Below are 16421 nucleotides of genomic sequence, written 5' to 3' on the forward strand. Positions count from 1 at the left end.
ACAATAACAGAATTGTAGCGTATTCCCTTCAGTCTTGTCCACAAGGCTAGAGAGCTGGAGAGGCGATGTCAAAGGTCTGGCTACTTTGCCCTAGAGCACCCAAATCTTCTCCCTGGCCAGCTGCGGGCCCAGACAAGCCCCTCCTAGCCCACTCCACAAGCTCCTTTAGTCACCTCTCACACCCAAGAGCAACAGTAAGGACGTTCCTCTTGGGGAAGGGGGGGCTCTATCCCTGATCCTTCTTGCTGCAGAGCCTGGATTCCTCTGCGCAAACATCTGTGCACCCAGGCGGGGCTAGAAGGGACCCCAGCCCAAGCTAAGGAAGCGTAACCCAAATACAGACATCAACTATGCCTTTATTATTGTCTCTCCCGATGCACCAATATATACAGACTTTATTTATACATAAATAATATACACTATATATACTTATTTATTTATACAGAGGCACGCATCAGTCTCTCTCTCTCTCTCACACACACACACACACACACACACGCACACGCACACGCACACACCTCCTTACACAAGCACGCATCTTTAGAGAGATGAGCTTTGTAAAATCTAATCCTGCCCTTGAGACCGTGAGGACAGTACTTTGATTGGCAGTTATGGTGTCATATATGTATATATATATACATGCATATATATATATACACACATATATAAAACATATATATATTTATTTTAAAAGACCCATTTTCTCCAAAGATTCCCTCCCATACCTAGAATCCCAAACCAAAAAAGAAAAAAAAACACCCTTTGAAAGTTTTTTTGCTTTGTTTTAAAAACAGTTTTCTCCCCCTTCTGCCAAGAGAGCTCCTCAAGCCCTATTTCACCCTACAAAGCAGCTGGCATGTGAAGAAGTCACTTCCTTTCCCAGTTTGACCCCAGACTGACAGAAAACTAGAGAAAAGGGCACTGTGGGAAATCAATGCCCAGGTAGGCCAGGGTGGCATGATGCCAGTCCCAGAGCAGTGCAAGGCACCGTGGGAGAGAAGCAGGAGTGAGCAAAGTTGGTGGAGGGAGGGTGGGCTAGATCATCAAGGGAACCTGCCAGATGAGCAGGTGCTGTCTGTCTCGCTGCCCAAGGCTGGCCTTCCACCACCACCAAAGTTGCGGTAGCCCTGCCCTCCAGAGATGATGGCGACTGAGGAGATCTCCTTCCGGTGAGCATCCCGGGCACAGGGCCGGCTGCGGACCCAGATATCAGGGTCATCGGCCATCTCATAGATAGAGCCATCTTCCTCGCTGTGGGCCAGGGCTGTCCCGTTGGGGTCTGGGGGGTCGCGTACCGAGAGGAGGGGTCCTGGCAGGTGTGCCGTGGAGCGCAGGCGGTACTGAAGGAGGATGCCCTTTTTATGGACCAGCTCTCGGGCCAGGTGGCTATCAGGTGCAGGCGGAGGCTCGTGGGATGGACCCTCACCTTTCTCCTCCTCTGCCTCATCCTGGTCACTCCTCAGGATGTCTGGAGCCAGGGTGCTGGTGGCCACAGCTAGGAAGTCCACTGGCCCACAGTGACCATTGAGGGAGACCATGCCCTTTCCTGTAGGGATGGAGGAGAGTGGGCAAGGGGTGACTATTACAGACAAATGATGGTGCAAGGATTTACAGCTAGTACATCAAAGCACAGAATGTGACAGCTAGAAGCCACCGTGGAATGTCAGAGCCTTCCTGGGGCCTTAGAACAGAGGATGTCAGAGCTGAAAGGCCTTAGAACACACAATGTCAGAGCTGGGAGGGCCCTTAGAACACAGAATATCAGAGCTGGGAGAGCCCTTAGAACAGAGGATGTCAGAGCTGGGAGGACCCTTACAACAGAGGATGTCAGAGCTGGGAGGACCCTCAGAACAGAGGATGTCAGAGCTGGGAGGACCCTCAGAACAGAGGATGTCAGAGCTGAGCGAGACCTTAGAACAGAGGATGTCAGAGCTGGGAGGGCTCTTAGAACAGGGAATATCAGAACTGGGAGGGACCTTGGAGATAATGTAAGCCATCACATAATCCCTCATTTTATGCCTCACAAAACCAATAACTTATATTTCTTTAAGGTTTCTAAAGTCTTCCCCACAGCCCTGCAAAGCTGGCAGTACCAAAACATTACCCCTGATTTTTGTTTTTACTGGGCCTATAATTTTATTGGTAAAGAGATCTCCTAGGTAAGGAACCTCCCTCAGCAATGCAGCTCAGCACATACTCTGCAATTTCATAGTTTTTGAGAGCTGCCCAAGACCTTGAAAAGTCAGTGGACTTGCCCAAGGTCACACAGCCAGTATGTGGGGAAGACAGGATTTGAATCCAGACCTCCTGACTTTAAGGCCAACTCTATCTACTCTGCACACAGTTGCTTTTCTTTTTTACCAATAAGAACATGAAATCCCAGAGGGGCTTGTGTAATTGAGTCATAGATAATTGAAAAGAAAGACAATTTAATTTCTTAATTATGGTATCTAATGCTGGCCTTAGTTCCACCACCCCCTTACTTTACAGGAAAAGGAAACTGAGGCTCAAAGGACCAAGTTATCCCCAGGTGGAAAGGAACCAAGCTGGGACTAGAGACAGACCTCCAGTAGCAACGCTCTTTCCCCTACCCTACAATGGAGAATTCCATCACTGACACTAGGGTTGTTGGGGTTTCTTTGATAAATAGAATCAGGGATGTAGATTCTCATGGAGTGTAAAGGGAGGGTCCAAGGGATGGCATTGCTAGGGGTCTACCCAGTCCCCGCCTGTCTCTGTTCAGGGCCTGACTCAGCAAAGGTGCCGACGTCAGCAGTCCACACAGGAGATAGTCAAGGACATGGCATGGTCAGTGCCAAGGAAAGGGCACACAGCAGGCTTCAAGCACCTCAAAGACCACCTGGTCTGGAGGCCTGGATGCAGAAGACCCAGAGTCACATTCTATTAGGGCACGTGCTAGCTGTGGGACTTTTCACTCTCTGCATGGCATCTAAAATGAAGGGAAGTAGCAGAGATTCTATAAGGCTGCAAAGTAAAGCAGAAAGAATACTTGCTCCAGAGTCAGAAGATCTGAATTCAAATCCCACTTCCGATAGTCGTGACCTGTGTGACTTTGGAAAGTCACTTAACTGCACTGGGCCTCAGTTTCCTCAGCTGTAAATATAGAGGTGTGGAACTAGCTGGTCTCTCATATCCCTTCCAGCTCTACATCTATGACCTTGATCCTGTCAAGCCCTAGAACATAGGGGTGGGGAACCTGTGGCCTCGGCCTCTAGGTCCTCAAGTGCAGCCCTTTGACTGAATCAAACTTAAAAGGACCAATCCTCTAGGTCCTCAAGTGCAGCCCTTTGACTTAATACAAAATTTACAGAACAAATACCCTTAAGAAAAAGGATTTGTTCTATGAATTTTGGATTCAGTCAACGGGATGATAACAAACAATCCAGAAACACTTATTAAGCACCTCCTATATACCACACACTGTGCTAGGCACTACAGATACAAAGACAGAGATAAAACAGGCCATGCCCTGAATGAGCTTTTGTTCATATATAGGGGATATAACAAAGAGAGAGAGAGAGAGGGAGAGAAGGAGGGAGGGAGGAAGAGAGGGAGGATGGGAGGGAGAGAGACAGAGAGAGAGAGAGAGAAAGAGAGATCAATAGATACAAGACAGTTTGGCTGAGAGGTACTAGCAGCTGGAAGGGGGTTGGGAGCTCAGGGAGAGAGGGACCAGGAAAGGCCTCATGAAGGAGATGGAACTTGATCTGAGCTTTGAAGGAATCTAAGGAGTCTAAGAGTCAGAGGTGAGGAGGGAGGGCATTCTAGGCATTGGGGACAACCTGTGCAAAGGTCTGGAGATGAGAGTTGGAATGTTTTCTGTGAGGAACAGCTGGGAGGTCAGTTTGGAGAATAATATAGAATAAGGCTGGAAAGGCAGGCTAGAGCCAGGCTGGAAAGGGCTTTAAATGCCAAACAGGTTTGTTGAGACAAAAAGCCATCGTAGACTCTATTAGAAATGACAGCGATTATTTTTTGCTGCCCAGATGACCCCAGATCCACACCCCACACACAACAGGAGAGCTGGCTAATACCCTTCCCCCCTTCTGGGACAGCAGCCCTTTGGTAGAGGTAGTTGGGGTGGGAGTGGAAGAGGGCTCTCTCAGTGCTAGGTCTCACCTGTGATCTTGGGGATACCCTCCAGCCGGGGAACAGGCAGCAAAACAATGATGCCTTGGTCAGTGCCCACCCAGAGCTGGCCCTGGCAGATGAGGAGGCTGGTCACACAGACATGCTTCTGGCCTGGAGGACAGATGAGAAGGGCAAGAACGGTTAGGGCTTTGTGGTTATGAAAGAGAGCTATCAAGACCTCATGAGCTGAGCCTTCAGTTTGCGGTCAGGAAAACCTGGGTTCAAATCCCACTTGTCCCTGTCGGCTCAGTGACTGCAGGCAGACCTCCTCTCTGAGGGAAGGGCTGAGGTGCTCCTGGGTGGAGGGCACCCCAACGCTGACAAAATCACAGGCCCTTGACGTACTGATGTAGGGTTGGGGGGACGATAATAATCCTGCCTCCCTCCCAGGGCTGTTGTGAGACCCAGATGAGGTAATCTGTGTAAAGCACTTTGTAATTCTTAAATCACCGAGTACATGCTAGTTCTTACATTACTGGTGAAGCAAGATAACATCCCTAAAGTGCTTTGCAAATTTTAAAAAATACTATGAGAGGGACGGGGAAAAATTTAGAACTCCCAATCTTATAAAAAGTGAACGTTGAAAACTAAAAGTAATTAATTTTAAAAAATAAATAAAAGTACCATAAGATATTAACTACTGCTGTTATTGTTAAAGCCATTTATATCCATTATATCACAGGATCCTCACATTACTCCTGGGAGGAAGGCAGTGCAGGTTTTAATTTAATTTTAATTTAATTATCCCCATTTTATAGATGAGGAAACTGGGGCTCAGATATGGGAGATATGGGCTTCCTTGAGGAAGCACGGCACAATAGATTGCTGGATTTGGCATCAGAGGACCTGGGCTCCATCCCAGCTTTATAGAATATACTCTATGTGACCTTGGACAAGTGCTTTCAACTCTCTGGGCCTCAGTTTCCGTCTGTAAAATGATGGGGTTGAGCTAGATCAGGGCTCTTCAACACTTTTTGTGTCTTGGATCTCCTTGTGTTTTCAAATGCATAAAATAAAATGTCAAGGATTACTAAGGGAACCAGTTAGGTCAATATCAATATTAAAATATTTTTTTAAAAAGTTCATGGACTCCAGATTAAGAAACTCTGGACAAGACTGATCTCTAAGGTCCCTTCCAGCTCTAAATGCCATGACTTATCATTATCCCCATTTTACCGAGAAGGAAGTTGAGGCTCAAGACAAGGGTGTGACTTGGCCAAGGTCACAAGGTTAGTGAGGGTTGGGAATCGGGCCTGGCATCCAGGCCCTGATTCATAAGCTGGGCCTTCCTGTTAGAGAACGCTACTTTTTCTTTTGACCTCTGGGTTAGAGAGTAAGTGCTAGGCAACATAGTGTACAGGACAATGCATGTAGGTGTATGCTGATAAATGTGAAAAAAACAACTTCTTTCCACCTTTAAGTTTATTTTAATTGCATTATTAGCAATTTCTCTATTATTTTTAAGTCTAGACAATCAGTAATAAATAACTTATCATTTGGATCATTAAAGCAAGCCTTGATCTATAGCATTTGCCAATTTCTAGGGCATAAAATGCTCACCCTGAACATTTAACAATCGGCTCCCTGGTTAGAGCTGGCTCCATCATCTCCCTAGTTGTTATCATCCCCATCATCACAGCACCTTAAGGTTTACCAAGAACTGTGCATGCATTATCTCCTGCACTATCTCACAATAACCCTATGAAGTGGGTTCTTCTTACTATCACTGGTATTTTATACATAGGGCACCTAGGTGGCACAGTGCCAGGCCTGGAGTCAAGAAGACTCATCTTCCTGAGTTCAAATCCTACCTCAGACACGTACTAGCTGTGTGGCCCTCGGCAAGTCTCTTCACCCTGTTTGCCTCAGTTTCCTCATCTGTAAAATGAGCTGGAGGAAGAAATGCAAACTGCTCCAGTATCTCTGCCAAGAAAACTCCAAATGGGGTCACAGAGCTGGACACCTCTGAAAAACGACTGAACAACACAATCTTACAGAGGCTGAGAGAGATTAAGTGACTTGTTCTGTGTCACAAAGCCAGGTAAACAAGGGGTGGCTAAGCCTTCATTGCCCCCCATAGACAAGGAACCAGCAGCTGGAAGGGGTTAGATTTCCCCCTGCCCCTCCTTTCCCTGGAGGTCTGTATTCCCATCACCGGGTACAGTGCATGGAACATGGTGAACCCTCAATAGCTATTTGCTGAATGACTGATTGAAGTCCATTTGTCAGAGATGTTGGACAGGTGCTGCTCATTAGGGCAGGGGTTGGGCCAGAGGCCCGCAGAGGTTCCTTCCAGCCTCGAATCAGGGATCAGGGCAGATGGGGCTGGCCCAGGTGCACAGGGACTGGCCAGCTCAGCCTGGCCTGGTTAAAGGAGGCCCCAAGGGCCCAAGAGCTGCCCGATTCCAGAAGGAGCAGAGAAGGACGGCAGGGACTGGGGGTGGAGCAGGGCGGGGAGAATCACAAGAGCTGAGGGTGTACCAACAAACCCTCGTGAGGCATGATTTCCAGGCTCCATTTTACATTCTGGATGCATGGATGCCTCTGCTTTGCTCAAAGAGCGCACCCTGTTGTTTCCAGGCACAGACAATGAAATGGGATAATTCGCTGCCGTGAATTAACATGTTTCTGATGTCAGGCCGGATTAGGTCTTGCTGCATGATCGGGCCGTGCTGTCTCCTCCTTTTAGGAAGAGCAGTGGTCTTGGGAAAGAAGGCAAGAGGCGGGGCGCTGTGAGGTGGGGCTGTATGCTTTACAGATGGGGCCCTGGGACCCCTCCAGGCTGGAAAAGAACCTGGAAAGTGGTATAGGGAGGGCAGGGAGGAGGGTACGATCATAGCACGTGGGACTTGGGAGGGACAGCCGATGGGCCAACATAACCAGGACCATGGAGAGGGCTGTGTGGTGCATCGGATAGGGCGCTGGCTTTGGAGGCATTTGGAGAGGATTATTATTATTATTATCATTATTATTACTGACGATGATGATGACAGGAGCTAACATTTATACAGCACCTACTATGTGCCAGGCACTGTACCAAGCACTTTACAGTCATAATCTCATTTGATCCTCACAACACCAAGAGGTAGAGGGTATTATTATCATCCCCATTTTATGGATGAGGAAACTGAGGCAGATAGAAATGAAGTGGCTTGCCTAGGGTCACACAGCTAGTTAACTGTCTGAGGCTGGATTTGAACTTAGGCCTTCCTGAGTCCAGGCCTAGTGCTCTATCCACTGCATTCCTACTTCACATACTTATGAGGAAGGTCCCCTGACTCTAAAGCTAGTACTTAGGCCTTGGATAGCCTTCTCCACCACCCCAGTCCTGCTCTCCCCTATCACTACAAAACTAAACCAAAGGTATTTAAATCAATCTGCCCAAATCATACTTGTGGAATTTTTGTTGTTGAGTCCTTTCAGTCATGTCCAACTTCCTGTGACCCCATTGGAGGTTTTCTTGACAGAGATACCGGAGTGGTTTGCCATTGCCTTTTCCAGCTCATTTTACAGATGAGGAAACTGAGGCAAACAGGTTAAGTGATTTGCCCAAGGTCCCACAACTAGGAAGTGCCTGAAACCAGATTCGAACTTGGGTCCTCCTGACTCCAGGGCAGGAGCTCCATCCATTGCATCACCCAGCTGCCTCAGTTCTAATTGTAGAATACATATGGGAAATCTCACAGCAGGGATAGAATGGGGGGGAGGGAGCAAAAGGAGGGGTCTATTTTTACCTCTAAGGCATGACTGCCGTCTGCTACCTTACACCCCAATTGTTGATCCGGCCATTGGGTAATACAATACAATGGGAGGGAATATCCCCAGGGCCTTGTAAGTAATTAATAAGGGTCTATTGAATTTGAAGAGCACAGAGGAAAGGGCTCAGGCTGAGGAGATTTTACAGCCTGGCTCTGCCCCTTAGTAGCCATGAGACCTTGGGTTAGTCACCTTTCTAAGCCTCACGTTCCTCATCTGTAAAACAGGGAAAATAATCCGAGCTCTCCTGCCTAGGTTGCTGTAAGGATGGAATAAGATGATGGATGCAAAGCGTGTCCACTATGAAATGCTGGTGATTACATTATATGCCCTAATAGACCATAACATGATAACACAATAAAGTTCTTTGTCCCTTTGTAAAGAAAATGTGCTTTTAATTCAGAGGGTCATGGGTATTATTGAAACAAATGTGAGAACAGAGCAATATTAGAATCAAGGCAGTGACTGACGAGAAAAATGGAGCTATGTCGAGTCTGCTGTGGAAGGCGGAAGAGCCAGGAAGCTCTTAGAGCAGCAGGCGAGGAGGCTGTGATGAGGAGATTCCCATCCAACAGGTGATGCTCAGCATTAGGTCTTGGTAGGAGTCATAGGGCCCATCAGAGTGTGTGTTAGGATTAGCCTGGTGTAGTGGAAGAGGACCAGCGGGGGAATCGGACTACCTGGGTTTGAAGCCCAGCTCTCTCACAAGCTCACTATGTGACCTTGGGCACAGGATTTCTCCTCTCTCAGCCTCAGTTTCCTCCTCTGTAACATTAGATGGTCAGACTAGATGGTAACTAAGGTCCCTCCTAGCTCTACTATTCCCCTTGGCAGAGTTCTAAGGGCCCTCCCAACTCTGCCATCCTGGGTTCTAAGGGCCCTCCAAGCTCTGACATTCTGCATTCTAAGGGCCCTCCCATCTCTGACATTTTGTGTTCTAAGGGTCCTCCTAGTTCTGACATTCTGTGTTCTAAGGGCCCTCCCAGCTCTGACATTCTGTGTTCTAAGGATCCTCTCAGCTCTATGATTTCCGATCCGAAAACATAAACAAACATCAGTGTTTACACGAGCATGTATCTCTGACATCCCTCCCTATCCCACCTGGTCCTGGGGCATCTGCTGCTCAGAGGTGATTTTCTAGTGATTTGGTGCCCTCATAAAACCTCCTAGAACAAGCATTACGAATCTCAAGTCAACTCCCTCACCCCACCCCTCTCTGCCCCAGGACTTATGGACAGATTTCAAGGGGTCCATGAACTTGGATGGGGGGGGGGAGGAACAAATAATGACAGCTTTACTTTCACTATCCTCTAACTGAAATTTAGCATTTCCCTCAGTTATTTATAAAACCATGACTGTGAGAAGGGTTCCTGGGCATCACAAGACTGCCCTAGGAGACCAGGAGACAAGGAAGGTTAAGATCTCCCAGCCCCAGAAGGTCCCAAGTGATGAGTCTGGTAGTGGGAGGTAGGACAGGAGGGTAAGCAGAGAATACAGAGGGAATCATGCTAGGAGAATGACTTGTCTGCAGACCCCATCCTGGGGCCCCTCTCTGACTCCCGATCTCCCCCATCTCTCCAAGGAAGACAGAGAGAGAGAGACATTCACAAACAGTAAGGGGGAGGGGGGGTTCTAATGGTGGATAAATATTTTATCACAGAGAGTTCATGCTGCAGTGTTCGACTCACAAAGCCATCTATCTGTAGATATACAACTTTAAAAAGCTCTGGCTCTTGGAGAACATTTTATTAATGACCTGTCTTGTTAAGAGGAGGAGGGAGTTAAGGTTCAGAAATGCATTAATACCAGTCAGACATTCGACTGGAAAGGGGGGGGATAGGAGAAAGAAGTGTGATAAATTTTTAACATGGTCGAAAAAAAAAGGCCACATTTACAGGAGAAACAAATTTATTACTAATTATGCAATTACTTCATTTGGTGATGTGGGGGAAAGAAAAAAAATACTTAAAAGCCTTTAAAAATATGCCTAATAAAGAATTTAAGAATCCTGCTTAATCTTTCTGGCTGGAAGGGGAAAATTGGTAAGAAAACAGTCCGTACATTGCTCTAGAACAATCCACACAGTGGTCTAGAAGACTTTGTGTGCTGGCCTACAACAACTCCCACATTGGTCTAGAACTGTGGTATCAAACTCAGATAGAAACAGATCCCCATAAGTCACATATTAACTTCATTGTTCAGTCGTGGCCTACTTTTCGTGACCCCATTGGGGGTTTTCTTGGAAGAGACGCTGGAGTGGTTTGCCATTTCCTGCTCCAGCTCATTTTATAGATGAGGAAACTGAGGCAAACGGTAAAGTGACTTGTTCAGGGTCACATAGCTCATATCTGAGGCCAAATCTGAACTCAGGAAGATGAATCTTCCTGACTCCAGACCCTGCCCTCTAGCTACTGTGCCATTTAGCTCCCCCACATCTTGACTTAGAAAATCATAAATTAACATCAGCTACGTTGTCCTGTATTTTCATTTATTTTGTGAAACACTTCCTGGTTACATTCTGATCTGGTCTGGGCTGTACTCAGGAGTCGTATCGGTCATGAGTTTGATAGCTCTGGTCTAGAATGGCTCACTCTTATCTTGAATGATGGTCTCCAATGGCTCATGTGCTGAGCTAGAATGGTGATCTCCAATGGCTTGTGTGCTGACCTAGAATGGCTCACATGTTGGTCTAGAATAGTGATCTCCAATGGCTTACATGTTAGTCTACAATGGCTACACATGCTGGTCTGGAACAACCCACATGCTAGTCTTCAATAACCCTTGTTCTGCTCTGGAACCACTCATGTGGTGGCCTCCAGATATTATCCTTCATTTCTACCTGTGGACAAAGGGACCTACCCAAAGGGCTTTGGAGTACTGACCAATAATATGAATAAGGCAGAGAAGAAACAGAAAGAAACAAAACCCAAATGAGATTGGATCTGGTCAGCCTCCTTCCTACCTGGTGCCTCAAAAGATACTCTTCTCTAGAACACAGAATCAATCAATTCCAATACCTCAGAGCTAGAGAGGGCCTTGGGTCCTCTATAAAGTACAGCTCCTGCCTAAAGCAGGAATCTCCTCTGTCACATCCTTAGCAAGTCTTCACTCAGACTTTGCTGGAAACTTTCTAGGGACAGGATACTCACCCTACCTTATAATATAGCCCAATCCACCTTTGGACAACTCAGATTGTTAGAAAGTTCTGTCTATGGAGCCAAAATCATGGTACAGTAGAAAGTGTCCTAGACTTGGAATCAGTGGACCTGGGTTCGAATCTCAGTTTTGCTACTTCCTGGGCAAGTGGCTATATTCCCCTGGGCCTCAGTACCTATCTATCCAATGAGAGAGTTGAGATGGCCCCAAAGATTCTTTTGCCAGCTCTAAAATCTAGGATTCTGTCATCCTCCTGTGGGTGACTTCCTTTAGGTCACACAGATAAGTCTTTTTCACCACTATACCTCTTTTGATAGATAAGGACAGCTATCATGTTCCCCCAGTTTCCCGTTCTCTAGGTGAAGTAGCCCTCCCCATTTTCTTAATGATATAGGTTCCTCTTGGTTTGAAGACTGAGGCTCTCCTCCCCTAGGCTGCAACTACCTACCCTGTCCTGAGAGAGAAAGTGACAACCCTTTATAGGCTCAGCATATGGGTGTGTCAGACTGAGCACCACCAGCCAGCCCAGACCATCTGGCTGGATCTTGTAGCAATTAGCTCAGTCCCCATCATCCTCATGCTTCTGGCCTCCAGGCTCTAACTTTGCAGGTCCCAGGGCCCTCTGAAAGCACTTAGGTACCAAGCCTGGCTGTGGACAAGATAGCAGAAACATGACCCAGCAGCTGGTGCCCTCTACAACACACCGACTTCTTGGCTGAGGGCATCTCAAGCCTGGGTTCTGTCCATCTGGTGGAAACTTTAGGAAGCATTAGGCCTCAAGGTGGACAAATAAATACTCATTTTGGGGAAGGGGAGCTTCTGCCTGCTTCATCAAGGTGGGCAGCTCTGCCATTGGACCAGGAAAGACAGAGACAGAGCCCTCAAGCCAGATGTCAGCCCTGAGCTCCCTGGTAGAGCCTACCCGGGCTTGGGAAGCTTTCCTAGAAAAGCAGAGGGAGTCAAACTCTGGGATGCCTCTGGGAGGGCATGTTGATTATAGCATCCAACCTCATTGCCCCTATGAATAGAATCACACAATTATAGGGTTTAGAGCTGGAAAAGATCTCAGAGGCCAAATCTTCTCATTTTAAAAATAAGGGAATGGCTAGGAGGGGTTCAGTGATTCACCCCAGGTCACACATAGGTTGAGATTCAAGTCCACCCCCTCCGACTCCAAAAGTGGTGCATCATTACAACTGACCCTTTTTCACTTCTTCTTCAGAGGTCATCCTGTCATCATCTGTGTCCTGATGGAAACTAGTCAATGACTTGGGGGTTTCTAGGAAATTGATCAATAATTTCCCTTCTCAAATAAATAAATAGAATTTTAATTAAAAAAATTCTCTCCTCCAGCATTCATCATTGAGCATCAGCCCAACCAAGCCATCAGACTGTGGTTCTGTCTCTAAGGGCTGCCCAGGAGAGCCAGAGCTGGTTAAGGGTAGCGAATGATCCCCCTACTCTGGGAGTGGCAAGACCCCAGATTCATCAATAACCAATGAGTTCCCTCTTCCCTTCACTGCCCTGCTATGAGTTCTCCCACACTTTTCCCTTTCAAGGCCACCTTGGATTCTTATGACCTGCTTTTACATGGATGAACATGATAGAGGGGGAAGAAGAGGCATGGAAAGGTCTAGGTTAGATCACCATGCATCCTCAGAGGCTTGGCCATCATATCCCAGGCATTCTAAAGCTTCCTCTAACAACCCCTTCTGCAGTGGGTATGGACTTATGTGCTTGGTCTGTACCACAACTAAGAGAAGCAACATGTTTGAAGCCAGTTAATAGGACAGAGAATGTCACAGCCAAGAGGGACCTTAGAACATAGACTGCAGGAGATGGAAGGAACCTGAGAATGTAGTTTATCAGAGTTGGAAGGGATGTTAGAACATAGACTGTAAAGACTGAAAAGGATCTTCGAATGTCAGATCTGAGACTGAGAAGGACCTTAGAACAAAGGCTGGGGTGGGGTAGAGTGGGACAAAGAAAGCCAGAGGTGGGAGGGACCTTAGAACAGAGAATGACAGAACTGGGAGGGGTCTTAGAACACAGAATGTCAGATCTGGGAGGAACCTTAGAACACAGAACGACAGAACTGGGAGGAACTTCAGAACACAGGATGTCAGATCTGGGAGGAAACTTAGAACACAGAATGACAAAGCTGGGAGGGCCCTTAGAACCCAGAATATCACAAGTTAGAGGGATCTTATAGACCTTATCTAACCTTCTTATCAGACAAATGAGGAAGTTGGAGAGACAAGATCTTAGCAGTCAAGATGTCTACATAGACACACTATACCTGTGGGGTTCTAGGCTTTAGCTTACCTGGCATGAGGAAGGTGGTCCGTGTGGCAATGTTGATTTCCTGGAGATGCTCAAGAGTCTCCGTGTGGAAGAGTCGAATGGAGGCTCCCAAGGAAAAGGCCATCCAAACCCCACTGCCCGCCTTCACCATATGTGTCACGCTGGCCGCCTCATCCTGGTGCGCCTCAAAGCTTTGCTGTAACACACAGGGAAGGTATCAAATGTCAGGAGAGGGTGACCAGACCCAAGCTGGAGAAAGCCAGCGCTCCCCCACCTCAGGGCTGACAGACCCTGGCCCAGGACACACCTGTGGCCAGGACAATATCCTCCTAGGAAAAGGAGATGACCAACATGACCACCCCCCTCCTGCCTCCCACCCCTCTGACATGCCCACTCTCCCACCACCATCTCTGCATTCCCTGCTGATATGGAGGTCTGGAAGATGGGAGCAATCCAAGCAGAGGAGAAGCCGGCAGTCTCTGCCAGCCTGCCTCCGCACCCCCAGCAGCCTCAGGGGGAGGGAAATGAATGAATTCAGCACTCATACCCAATCAGGATGCAGAGCCCCAGAGGACGAGATCTCAAGATGTCCAACAAAATTGCTTTTCTAAGACAGCACTGATGGCGCAGTAGGGAGACATACGGGTGGCAGGGAGGGGGGAACATTAGGAAAGGAGGGGAGAGGACCGCGGGGAATGGGAGCAATATTTGGCTCCCTGGAAGAAGGAAAGCAGGTGAGCAGCTACCCAAGAAGAGGATGGCAGGCCCATCCACGGAGGCCAAATGCTCTGGAGGCCTTACACTCCACTGTGGTGGTAAGAAGTATCCCCAGGGTGGGGATGGTTCCTGCCCATCAGACCAGAGGCTCTGGGAGGGCTGGGAGTATGCCTCCTCCCTCAAATTGGAAGCTCCCAAAGGGCAGGGAGTGCACCTTCCTCCCCCCAAGACTGGGAGCATCTTGAGGGCATGGACTTTATCTCCTCCTCCCCTCTCCCACTGGCAGCTCACAGAGGGTAGGAGTTGTCTCCTCCACCTGTCTGCCCCATGGCATCTGGGCACTGATTATGGTACAGGATGGGCTGTTGTGGGCCTCTGTGGTTGGGGGGGGTTAGAAGCCTCTCCCAAAGAGCCCAGCAACAAGGAGGAAGAAAACATAATCGTCACTCAGCTCCCCCAGAGCCAATGAAGGCACCTCGTGTTTTGCCTTGTACCCCTACCGGCTCCCCACAGCCCTGGACAACCATAAGCTATCACTTTTCCTTCTAGACAGGCATCTGGCCCATTCCTGCAAGGAGATCTACATTTGTTCTCTGCCTGGAGATCAACCCTCATTTTTACACATTGGCCTTCGAGGTCCAGAGAAGGGAAGTAATTTGTAAATCATCACACAGCCCGCAAGGAGAGTCGGTATGTGAAGCCAAGGCTTCTAATGTCAAACTCTTATAGCAGACAGCCTAGGCTGGAACCTGGGGAGACCTATCAAATCCTAGTGCTCTTAACTACCTCCGTGTCTTTGGACATGTCACTTCACCCCAACTGTAAAATAATGACGGTGGACTAGATGTCCCCCATGCAAGTCCCCTTTCTTCTTTTACAGGAAAATGGGCTAAGGCTCATCGAGGGGAGGTGGCCAGCGAAGGTTACACAGACTGAGCTTGAGATGAAATTCAGACCCAGGTTCTTCCTTCCCCTCTTCCACCCTTACTCCCCGAAAGCAATTCTGGACCTCAGAATGTCTGGTAACCTTCATCTTACCCATAGTGAATAATCTCTCAGTAAAACTCTCAATTAAAGTGATAAATCATTAATCAAATTAAATGCTGCCATGCAAGGTCTAATCTAAATTCTCATGTGTCAGGCATATCAATTATGATGCTGAGCTGTTAAGAACCACAGGCGGGATTCCTCCTCTCTCCATTACTACTGTCAAGCTGTCCTCTTTTCATCAAAATCTGCCATATGGGAGACACCTCAGCTGGAGACGGGGATCTAGCAAATCCTCGCTTAACAAGCACCAGCCTCATGAGAACCCAGCTCAGGTACCACCTCCTCCATGAAGCCTTCCCGGAGACCTCTTGCTCCTCAGATTTTCTTATAGCACTTTTATATAGAGCTCTCCACTGTCCTGATCACAGGTCAATGACTCCAATTAATCAATCTATTAATCAATAAACATTTACTAAGTGCTTATTATGTACCAGGAACCATGCATAGATGGCTCGCTTATCAAAGACCCAAACTGCACAAACTGATAAACTAGATAACAGAACAGGGGTTCCAAAAGGATCCAGGCAGTTCTGAATATTAGCCCAAATGCCCTATGACAAAAGGCAGTAGGAATAAATGTAAAATGCTGCATTTGGGTTCAAAAAATCATCTTCCCAAGTAAAGATTAATAGCACTTTATCTGAAAAGAGATGAGGGTACTGGTGAGCTGTGACCTCACTAGGAGTCAGTGGTGCCACGACGTTTTTGGGGGAGGGGAACGGTTGCTTTCCAGTAATAGCCAGCAGTGGCTTTGAAGCAGGGTTAGGTTTATCCTGTTTAACCAGCAAGCTTATCAGGTGCCAGGGACCATGCTTAGTACTAGGATACAGGGACCAGCAGAATAGCTCCAGAGGGAAGAACTACACACAATGAGCAGAAATTCTAGAGAAGATGACTCAGGTTTGACATCAGGGAACAACACTGAGCTGTGGCAAAGTGGAATGGATAGCCTTAGGAGGTCATGGGCGCCCTCTCCTCCCTTTTTGCCCTTCTTTCTCCCCCTCCTGACTCAGCTTCTGCCTTTTTAGACTTGGCCAACAATGCCTCAACATCTGGGGCCTCCTCACTCAGAACACTCATGAAGCTTTTCAACCTTCTCACCTTAGGAGATCCCTCTGCCTTGTTGGCCCCCTCTTCTCTCCAGCCTCCGTTTTGAGGAGGTTCCCAGGCCAATCCTTATTCCTTCAGTGGCTTTGCTTCTGCCCCCACAGCGGGCACCTCCACCCCTCCCCCCACTTTCCAATTCCCTCTTTGTGTCCTGCATTTCCCCATTAGAGTGTAAGCTC

At 47.8% G+C, this 16421-nt stretch overlaps 1 protein-coding gene across 1 annotated transcript in view; it reads right to left on the reverse strand.

Annotated features, from left to right (window-relative positions):
* Positions 1–336: 336 nt before the first annotated feature.
* Positions 337–16421, reverse strand: part of ARHGEF10L (Rho guanine nucleotide exchange factor 10 like) — a 219623-nt gene continuing 203538 nt past the window's right edge. The window contains 4 exon segments of the mRNA XM_020972563.1: positions 337–1067; positions 1070–1546; positions 4141–4263; positions 13390–13564. Of these exon segments, the coding sequence (XP_020828222.1) occupies positions 1036–1067; positions 1070–1546; positions 4141–4263; positions 13390–13564 (807 nt within the window). The 3' untranslated portion in view covers positions 337–1035.

The sequence above is a fragment of the Phascolarctos cinereus genome, unplaced genomic scaffold (genome assembly GCF_003287225.1).
Source record: "Phascolarctos cinereus isolate Bilbo 61053 unplaced genomic scaffold, phaCin_HiC Scaffold_726;HRSCAF=1367, whole genome shotgun sequence".
Classification (NCBI taxonomy): domain Eukaryota; kingdom Metazoa; phylum Chordata; class Mammalia; order Diprotodontia; family Phascolarctidae; genus Phascolarctos; species Phascolarctos cinereus.